This window comes from Osmia lignaria, chromosome 11 (assembly GCF_051020975.1).
Source record: "Osmia lignaria lignaria isolate PbOS001 chromosome 11, iyOsmLign1, whole genome shotgun sequence".
In the NCBI taxonomy this organism is placed as follows: Eukaryota; Metazoa; Arthropoda; class Insecta; order Hymenoptera; family Megachilidae; genus Osmia; species Osmia lignaria.
Window position 1 is genome coordinate 3,020,191 of NC_135042.1, and position 11,383 is coordinate 3,031,573.

Genomic DNA, 11,383 nt, shown 5'->3' on the forward strand with positions numbered 1-11,383 from the left:
CTTGCTGGTCATAATCTTCAATTACTAACGATATGTTTACATAAACGTTTTTCTAGATATTATGTACCATAGAACACCCTGTATAAAGTTTTTCAATAAAGGAAAAGTGTTTTTACCATGAATCTCTGGAGTGATCGCTATATGTATGTATACCGCTTGAGACGAGTCGAGGATCGTCGGTGGCGACCTTGGCCTCTGTAGTGATTAGTTAGCACATAACGCAAGACACATATAAGAAAGGGTAATACCGGGCACGCGATCTAATGTGTATAAACCAACTGCAAGGAAATCGCTGCGACAAAATCCTTGCTACTCGTTCCGCGTTCTGCTTTCAAATACAGTGTGTTCGAGTTAATTTTTTACAGTCCCGGTATTTCTTATAATTCGCGATGAGAGTATAATACACTGGTTAAATTTGCTGATTTCTGATGATAAACTTACAATTAGAATAATGTAAATAATGTGAATATTATATAAATAGTTAGAGTAAAAATACCATTTCCAATTTGACCCTTTAATATATTTGCTACGGACGCTGTAAATTAATATTATTGTTATTTTAGTTTTAATTCTCGGAAAATGCATATTCTGGATTAAGGCCATTTTGACCCATAATAAAAATATTATTATGTACAAGTTCCAAGACTAAGTTTTTTAGAGAATTAAAAATATACTCTCTTCTATAAATATATTTTTTGAATAAATTCTATAAATAACCTTTCTATATTTTGCATATTTTATTTTTTTATAGCTGGGTTAGAATGACACTGCATTCGACATGCGCGGGTTAATCTTTCCGACTTAATATAATTACATTCTACTTTTACATAAATTTTCTTACGCTACACGAACTTTGCAGTTAATTATCGAGGAATAAAAAGTAATTATTCTAACTATTGTACCGAAAGTTTTTAATTAATATCTCGGAAACTAATAGGAAGCCGAAGATACCACTTTATATTTCGGGTACCCTCGCCCTTCCCCTCATCTTGATCGGTGACCGGGGACATTCGGAACTTTATCCCCTAATTCTATGCCAAATGATACCTTATGGTGAGATTATCCATATTAAATGGTACTTTATGATCACATTGGTCGCAAAAATTTAAGTTGAGTCAATAAATTGTTAAAGAGTAATTTATTTACCTTTTACAACAGAGCCTGGGTAAATCATGATCTAAACTTACAAAACACATACAAGGATATAATACTAAAGTTAAATGTATAATTTTTAAACGAAAGAGTTTCATACATTGGAAGAATAATTTTTAAAGAAACAGTGTAAAATTTAGAAAATGAAAATAATACTAATAATTTTTCTTCGTTTGTTGAAAGAAACAGTACGGCAATAGGGCTGAGCCGCTACAGGCGAGAAGTTTCGGTTTGCTGCATGCTGTTTCTTTATTGTAGGAGTCCGTTGCTTAGTATCTACTGTAGAACTTTAAAAAATATTTTTTACAAATTTTTTTCTTTCTTAACAAGTGTAAAATCATGGTGTAAAAGAGTTTCTCGTTGTCGATGATTCAAAGTTTGCCTGAAATGGGGTGCACCAATTATATTTGTAATTTCTCCGCTGCCGTCAAATAGAATGTTTGAAAATAACGTGATTTTAATGTTCGGAAGTTTTAAAAAATTGAAAATGTTAAAAAAAACAAGAAATGCATATTCGCTTGTATAGAAACTATGAATGATTGTATCCGTGTCTCAAGTGCCATGTTTTCACTTGACATACATAGCATTTCCTGTATTCGCTTGGGTTTTCAAGTATGTTGTTTTTACTCTGCAAGTAATCTCCGAACCCTTCCTTTGAACGGCAAAAAAGGTACAATTTTCGGATCGGCCCAATACTTACCTCCGTATCACAAACCAACAGGCAAATTTTCAATACTCGGCAACGAAAAAATCTCTAAAAAATTAACATTGTCCTTTTTCAATAATCATGGAGATGATTATTAACATTGCTGTTTCATGTGCATCGTAACACTGAAGGTAATTGATAAATAATACTGCAAGATTTAAAATAAATTGAAAAGTTAATTTATTGTACTTGAAAACCCAAACGACGGCACGAAACGCTATGTCAAGTGCAAACACATGAATCTTTCCTTAGGAACAACTGTAAAAAACCGTAAACGCACCCTTTAATTACCCTTAGAGGGAAATTAATAGATAGATAGATAGATAAACAGTTAGTATGCATGCATAAACGCATCCTCACCTATCCATTAAGGAAAATAAACAGTTAGTCGCTAAAGCGAATCGATTCATTAAGTAACCAGTAAAGCTCGATTCGAAAGTGGGTTGTCAAAATAATTAATTAATAGTTAAGAGCAAAGACATCTGTGACGTCTGGTTGATTCTTAATCTTTATACCCATAGCAACTTCCTAATATAGGTTTTGCGAGGATCCAACCAATAATTAATTAATTATAATAATTTTAAGATCGATTGCTCGAACCCCGCTTACCTGAGCTGGGGAACTTTCATAGTTTCCTGCTTTCCGGTGATCGATTTCCATACTTCAACGAAGAATAGCATCCTTAGCTTTCTTCTAATACCAGTTTGTTGAGCATCCTGTAAGTAATTGATAAATTATTAACAATTTTTAGAGTGATCGTTGCTGTAAGTTCGACCCGTCGATCCTATAATTATTTATAATTAATTAATTACTCGCTGGATCCTTATAAAACCTGTGTGTGAAAATTGCTGTGAGCATGTAGATTAAGAAAATAAAAGTATAAAAGTTCATAAATTATTCGTCAAAAAGAAGTTATTAATGATTTTTCCTTTCGCTGTCAATTTTTAAAAATTTGATGTCATCTAGCAGATGGGATCTTATCGCATGATTTTTATGTAGGCACTTCATTAATATTCTTAATAAAAAATGACTGAAGGCCAGTTACAGTAAACAATAACTATAACTGGCAATTTTCAGTCTCTTTCATGAATATTTTAAACATTTGCGATTATAAATTGAAGAATTTGTTTGTAGTTTATTTATCTTTCAAGATTTTATTTAATGCTTTAAATTTGTAAATCACCATTTTACAAATGTAACAATTCTTTATCGTCTTCATTTTTTTAAGTTTATATTCTAAATTAAAGGGTTGTAATGGTACAATTTGTGTTAAAAACTACAGTTTTTGTAAAATAATTAACTTAATAAATTGAAAATGTTGTAAAAACTTAATTTTACCATGTTTTTTACGAGAAAACCTTTCCCCAAGCCGAAAGTGTGGCGGTCGGCATTGAGGTCGATAATTAATCATTAATCATTTTCACTAATAATTTATTTTTATTAACAAAATTCAAATAGCTTTTCTGAACATTCATTCTTTCAACATTCATAAAACTGCGAAGATGTGTTAACTTTTATAAATTTCAATTCCAATAAATAATTATAATTAAAACTTCAAAAACGTTTAAACTTTAATATGAATGGAGATTCTATAGTGCTCCAACCCAGTGATGGGAGATGGGATATGGGACGAATTTTCTTGCGCATGCGCGACTTTTACAGGGACGTATCTATGTGGTGGCGCAACTATGGTGGAGGGATTATAATTATTTTATAAATTGTTTTTTATTTTTATTAATTATATATTTATAATTCTGTTAATATTTATGTTGATTTTATAAATGTAACTTTTGTTTTGTGAATACTGATAAGGTTTTGGTAATTTTCCTTTGGCAGTTATTTCCTAGCAGCAAATGTTGGTATTCTTTAATTGATTCTGCCAAATAAAATATTTTATTTTTCATTATATATTTTGTTTACAGTTATTTTAGTACCCGTCCCTTTCCTATACCCCCCAAAAAAGGAAACGTGTGAATTATGTATATGTTATATATTCATTTTTTATAATGAGATCATAACTATTTTTGCAAAATTATGGTGGGTGATTAAGGTATTCTATTTTATTGAAACTTGTACTGTACTGATACTAAAATCGCCTAGCATGCGCAAGAAAACCCGTCCCATATTCCATCTCTGCTCCAAACCGTTACAGTTCTCCCGCATTTTTGTTACTACGCTAATATATTTTGTGACTGTTATAAAATTATAAAACCTTCTACTTTAATCATAATGCATAACGATTTTTGCTATTTTTCATGTAGATAATATTTTTAATTGATGTTTCATTATTTAAGTTACTTTTAAATAAAACTTTATAACGAATTTTGTCACAGAAATCGAAATATTTTAATATCCCGTCACTTGAGGTCTCTGCATGCTTTTTCAACGACAAATGTTCTGCGCACCGTGTATTGAGAAGTTTAGCTAGCAGTTTAAATTCAGGCATAGCACGTGTTTGTAATTCGTTTTATGTCAAGTGTTATTTATTTTTAATATTAATTACTGTCTGATATATGATTTAATTCATAAAGAAAATGCCACGTTCTACAAGAGATTCAGAAGAAAATGTAGATCCAAAGCCCGGTTCGTATCTTTTGTTTTTTGGTTTTACACCCATGCGACTCACCAGATCATTGATTGTAACGGTCAATTCGGTCTCACCCTTACAGACCTTTCAATTTCATAAACTATAACAATTTTTCTTTTACACTGGTGTGAAATAAATATCTTACATTTTATACGATGTTTATTTTTAGTTTTTTATATTTATTTAAAAATATTAGGTCGCAAGACTCGTTTAACTGATGAACTCGCAGTCGATTCATCACTTCGTCGCAGCTCTCGAATTAAAACAGTTAAGCAAAATGAATCCTCACCCGAATCATTTTCAAGTAATAGTAGTAACGTTAATAATACCCAGACAAGAGTAACAAGAAACCGAACGGGTACAATGGATAATATTACTACAACTGAAAAACAAAGGCCCTTACGTTCTAGGATGAATTCTATATCTTCAAATGTTAGTGAAGATACAAAAAATGATGCTAATACTATGACACCAACTAAAAGAAATAGAAATAGTATTATGGGTGATGTGTTTAACAAAACTGATAATCGAAGAAAGTATGTGTAGTAATTATTTATTATCATGACATAATTCTTACCATTGAAATAATTTTGTATTAGTTTGTATTACTTTATTTTTACAGTACACGATTTACAAGAGCTGGTTCAGAGTCAAAAACACCACCAATGCGAGTTACACGTAATACCAGAGCCAGTTCCATGGAACCTGAAAGCGTTGAAGAAAATAAGCATATGGATAAAAATGAGTGTGAATTTATACATACATCCAATAAGATAAAAAGACGAACATCAATAGTACCTTCAGAAACTACTGTTGTAGAGGAGAAAGAAGAGATTATGAAAATTCTAGTGGTGGCATTAGATCGCACATTACCTAATGTTAGCGAAGTTAAAGAAATGGGTACATTACTCCTTCTTTTTCATTTAACGTTGTTAATGATTTGATGTATATATTTAAGAAAAATTTTATTTGCAATTGATGTATTTATTCAATTTTAGGTTTAAACAATTCTCTTAAATCAGCCCAGAAACATGAATCAATGTCAAATGCAGAAGATAATTTTGACGCAAGTTGCAATGTTGTGAATGAGAAAAGCATAAAAGATATTAGTGGTAAGTTTGATTTATTCGTTATAATAACCTGTATATACACTGCGTATCATAACTATAGAACCACTTCAAAATGTTCTAATTCCAAATAATACATTTTAAAGTGAATTGAAGTAACTGCATGATATAAAGGGAAATGTTGAAAAACTATATTGCAAATAAAATGAACATAATAAATTTTTAAAAGAAAAGCATAATAATTCAAGGACTGTTTCCACGACGGTTCATAACTATAGAACCAGTATGAGAAACTAATTTCATTATTTAAGGAGTGTAGGATCGGCGGGATTCGACGAGCTATATTACGGTGACGCTTGAGAAATCCTTGATATCAGTGTCGACCAGGTCGATTATCTTTAAATGGTGTCTGTTTCTTTAAACTGGTTAAATAATTTTGCACACTATCTAATAAAACAGTCTTGGTTATTGGAAATCATCTGTCAGCTCTGTATGTAATCCAGTTAGCTATTTTTTCTGTTTTCTTTTCAGACAGTACCTTTGTTGGACATCTGAAGTTAAAAGTATAAATAAAACAAATATATCGTTCCCTAATATGAATAATGCTAAATCTATTAACGCAGATCAAGATAGCGTAATTGACATGGTTAAAAGTAGTCCACTTTTCACTATTACAGGGACGCCAACTGAGGTTGATGAAGAAGTATCAAAAAAAGAAGAATTGAAAGAAGAAGAATCTGCGCATGATTCATCAACGTTAAAACATAAATCTACAGAAAAATCAGGATCAGATGAACAAAAATCCGAGTCCATTCAAGAAACATGCAATAAGAATCCAGGAAATGAAGCTGTAGAAGGTAATGATTCTGACATAACTGCAACTTTATTTCAAAATATTTCAGCTGCTAAATGAAAAGAAAAGGGTAGTGCTAAATTTACTAACGTAGATCAAGATAACGTAACTGACGTGGTTAAAAGTAGTCCACCTTTCACTGTTACAGAGACGCCAATTGAGCTTAATGAAGAAGAACTGAAAGAAGAGGAATTTGCGAGTGATTCATCAACGTTAAAAAACAAATCTACTGAGAAACCAGGATCGGATGAACAAAAATCCGAGTCCATTCAAGAAACATGCAATAAGAATCAAGAAAATGATGCTGTTGAAGATAATGATTCTGGCATAACTGCAGGGAATTTATTTCAAGATATTCCATCTGCTGAATGGAAAAAAAAGAATGATGATACTGATAAGAATTCAATACATTCAATGTCAACAGAGAGACTTGAAACTGAAATGGAAACTGAATGCGATCTTGTTTTAGTTGACAGAGAAGCATGGTTGGCTGCTGAAAATATCAAAACAGCAAAAGAGAAAGAAGCGTCTGATTATGACTCGGATGATACTGTTCTGTTAAAAATGCAAAGGGATTCTGTAAAAGCACAGAAGAATGAAAAAATGAAAATGAATAAATCAGTAGACAAGATGAATGATAGTAAAGACACAAGTATAAATGAAAATGACATAGATAACGAAGCGACAAATATGAAAGATTTTAAGGATGAAACAGAAAATGAAAATCAGGAATGGAATGAGCATTCCACTTCTAAACATAATGTTTCGAGTTGGAAATCACCTGAAAGAAAAAATTTAAACAAATCTCATAAAACAATGGAAGCGGAAGAGAATTTGTCCAAAAGTATTACAAAAAAACGAAAATCGCTTAACAAGTTAACCTCTAAAGTAGATGTAAGCAGGAAATCCTTAAATAAATCTATTCAAAAAGAAATGGAAAGTGAAAGTGTCATAAATAAATCAGCTAGAAAAGATAAAGAGAAACGGTCCTTAAATATTTCTTCAAGAAAACAAAGAAACTGTATAGAAGAATCTGAAAATGAATCTAAAGATTCCAGTATTTCTGAAAAGAAGAGTAATGCTGAAAAGAAATTCAGTAGAAAGCGTTCAGCAATAAGGACCATTGAATCAGATTCTGATGATAGTAAAAGTGAATCTGGTAATTCAGAAAATAAAACTATAGAGTTACCTAAATTTATGTTAGATGAAGCATCTAATATTGATAGTAACGAATCTGATAAAAGTATGGACTCGGATATTGAAAAAGAATACAATCTTGCTGGTAAAGAGATTTCTAAGTTTTCCGATGATGATGTACGAGGAGACGAATGCAGAGCATCAGAAACGGAATCATCAGATCCAGAAGATAACGGATCAGATCTTGCCGATTTTATTGTTGATGATGTTGAAGAAGATGAGGAAAGTGAAGGAGAAGGAGAGAAGGTCAATGAAGAAAGTGAAGACGAAGGAGAGAAAGCCAATGAAGAAAGTGAAGACGAAGGAGAGAAAGCCAATGAAGAAATTGAAATTGAAGAAAGTGAAGGAGAAGAAGAGAAGGTCAATGAAGAAAGTGAAGAAGAAGGAGAGAAAGTAAATGAAGAAATTGAAATTGAAGAATTACATACTGATGAAGACACTGAAAGAAGTCAGGAAAAAAAAATAAAAGAACAAGACGAAGCAATGCAAGTGCAAGAACCAGATGCAATTGAGGACAAAATAAAAGAAGGTATGACTGAAGAAGAATCACAAAATAAGAATGAACGAGAAAATATTGAAGAAGATGTAGATAAATTAATAGATACCTCTAGCAAACAAAAAAACAAATTAGAGATATCTGATCGTTTAAGCACGACTCAAACTAGCAGGAAGAAAAAGCTTAAAAAAGTAGATATATCTCAAAGCGAAAAAAGTGAAGATGAGAACAACTTATCCGATTTATCGTTATCAAATGCTCTTAAAATGAAAACAACAAAACAGAAAAAGCACGCTTCAAGTGAATTTATACTTGAGGATATAGAGTTGTCATTTAATGATTCTCAATCAATATTTAATAAACGAAATCAGAAACTTAGTAAATCAATGATAAAATGCAGTACACCTAAAAGTCATTATTTACCTAAGTCAAATAGGTTTGATGACAGCATAAAGACACAAAATACAAATGATGGTAAAGTAAATGCTTCTTTGGATATAGATAAAATTGAGGATACAAGTTTAAAAACAAAAGACACTTTTAAAAAATTAGGTAAAATAAAAAGTAAAGAGAATCTGGTAGATAAACGTTTTTCATGTGGATTAGAGGAATTGGTGGAAAAAACGAAATTTTCAAAACCACTGTCTCCTAAAATAGCAAACTTAAATAAGTCGAATTTAGTTCCCGATAGTGACACACCAACAACAAAATATTTGAAAAAAGACAAATTAAATGAAAGTGCACCAGTATTAAAGTTGAACACTGTATTTAAAAAATTAGTAGATGCCAATGATAATGATGAACAGAATAATGCATTGAACCAGCTCAAAGAAGAAAGTGAAAACGTTAATACACCAAATTCAGAGACATCTTATTTAGTACTAGACTTAGATACTTCGTTAAAACAGAAAGTTCTCAGTGTAGCCGACAATATTTTAAAAGTCGACCGTCGGAAAAAGCATAAAAAACGAAAACAAACAGCGGAGAAAAGTAATGCTACTATATTAATTGAAGACAGTTTTTTTGAAGATATAGAATCACAAATCGTAAATGAAGATAAAAATGTTGTTTCTACCATTGATACTGATAAAAATAAAAAGTTTGAAGAGGTATCTTTAAATGAAGAGAAGAAGAAAGAGAAAAAGAAGAAGAAACAAAAAATAGCACATATTGATATTAATAAAGATGTAGAAGAAGAAGAATTACACGAAGAAGTCACTGATACGAAGATAAAAATTGCTAAGAAACCTAAAAAGGTAAAGAAGAAACAGGAAAAAGAAATAACTGAAGATCTTCCAGATATTTGTTCAGAAAATCAAGTATCAGGAAAGAAGAAAAAAAAGAAGAAAATTTCAGAAGCCTTGTTAAATGAAGAAATTCCAACTACCAGGATATCTAAGAAAACACAAAAATTATCAAAAGACATTGCTGTGCAGAATGATGAAACAGCAGTTAACAAATTGCCTAAGAAAAAGAAAAAATTAGTGTCGGAAGATGCTTCTTCACAAGAAAAAATTTTAACTAATAAATTACCTAAGAAGAAACAAAATGTATCACCAAATGATACTTCACAAGATAAAAACATTTCAGCTGAAAAATTGTTAAAGAAACAGAAGATACAAAAAGAGGCAGAAGATACAAAAAGTGAAGTAAAACCTGTTAAAAAATCTAATAAATCACAACAATCTACGGACATAGTGCCGGATTCAGATGAAGGACCAACATTCGTTAAATTTTCTGAACCACTAAAGGAAGCATTAAAAGTTACTGATAGTATAAAAGTTAATAAAGAAAAGGAAAAGAAAAAAGAAAAAAAAAGAACGCAAGAAATAGAACTTGAAAATGAAAAACCAAAATCCAAAAAGCAAAAAATTAAAGATAATAAAGTAGAAAGTACAAGGGGTATTAAACGACTATCTGTTGAACTGCTTGAAAATTTTTCTGACGTTCCATCGAAACCACTGAAAAAGAGGAAATTATCAAAGATAAAAGATCAAATATTATCATCCCCTTCAATGTTTAATTTAAATGCTAAAGAAGTAGAAAATGTATATGTGGAAGAAGATTTCGAGTCGTTAAGTTCCTGTGGAAGTACAACTCAGTTCGCTGTTGTAAACATGCAAAAAATGAAGAAGAAAAAGAAAATTCGAGGCGTAGTTTCGTTTAAGCGAAAAATGATCGCTACAGATTCAAGGCAACCTGCATCTGCTCATTTAATGTATTTAAAGAAACATTGATATCGAAGTTTCAATTTACTTTTTTTTTTTGAAACATAATCTGCAGGTTTTAAAAATATATAAGTTTAAATATAATGTAATGTAATTGTATATGTAATATAGTTGTACGTGTAATATAGTTTAATGTAATTGTATGTTTTTATAAAATGACTGAGTAATGTTTGTTATTTTACCGTTTACGCATTTATTTTTACTTTTAAATTTGAAAAATAAATTAAAAGTTTAGTACTTTAACTGAATTGTAATCACTGTGATAATGATTGTAAAGTAATAGGAGTTTTAAATGTAAATTGTTCCTATATTTTAATGAAATTTTGCCAAATCTTCATTAAAAACCGGAATGTTAAAATATAACAGAAATGTATAGTTTATTCCAACTACTTTTTATTTTGTCGTTCACACGACAGATTCTTACATTATTATATCTGTAAGTACCAGTAATGCGTAGCATTTTTCCTTGTATGAAAACATTAAAAATAGTTCAAAATAAATGGGTAATTATTTAGATTACGGACGGCACCTCCGATTCAACATTTTGAACAACTTTTTTCTAAATATATAACCGTCGCTCGGCCTTGGTTTTAGAGATATTTTCGAAAAGCTGGCGAAACTATCGCATTGAATTCTGCCTATCCGTTGTGTCCGTGACACGACGCATGACGCCAGTGACTACAGATCCAAGAAAAAAATTATTTTCTTCTAATTTCATTTAGAAATCATTTAGAAATAAAAATGAATAAAAAATATTACATAGGTTCTGTAGGATATAATCAATAATAATAATAATGTAATAATCATAATAATATAATAAGTAACAGGTGTCGAAAAGAAGAGAAATGTATTTCAATAAAATCTTTTATTTAATAATAAGTAAAAGCTGGATAAGTGTAACACAAGATTGGCTGGATAAGTGCAACGACTCGCTATCCTCTCCACTTGGGGGGATCCCCCTAGGCGAACCGAGACCCTCGACCAGGAAGCCGTGTAATATGATCCGAACTGTAATATCGGTGTGACTAATACTAGTTCAATGATAAAACTTTTTTATTTTTAACTTTTTCTTAATGAAACTTTTACTACCGCATTGG

At 30.8% G+C, this 11,383-nt stretch overlaps 1 protein-coding gene and 1 long non-coding RNA gene across 2 annotated transcripts; one reads left to right on the forward strand and one right to left on the reverse strand.

Moving 5' to 3' along the window:
• Nucleotides 1-1,322: 1,322 nt before the first annotated feature.
• Nucleotides 1,323-4,647, reverse strand: LOC117603714 (uncharacterized). Its single transcript, XR_004581275.1, has 3 exons — nt 4,485-4,647; nt 2,468-2,574; nt 1,323-1,439 (listed from the first exon to the last, which is right to left on the reverse strand). It is a non-coding gene; the product is annotated as an uncharacterized LOC117603714 (long non-coding RNA).
• Nucleotides 4,225-11,383, forward strand: LOC117603713 (uncharacterized). The gene is made up of 6 exons (XM_034323121.2): nt 4,225-4,441; nt 4,642-4,981; nt 5,068-5,345; nt 5,444-5,557; nt 6,190-6,369; nt 6,514-11,383. Exons 1-6 carry the CDS (start codon nt 4,393-4,395, stop codon nt 10,293-10,295), a joined length of 4,743 nt encoding a protein of 1,580 aa, XP_034179012.2. The 5' UTR covers nt 4,225-4,392; the 3' UTR covers nt 10,296-11,383.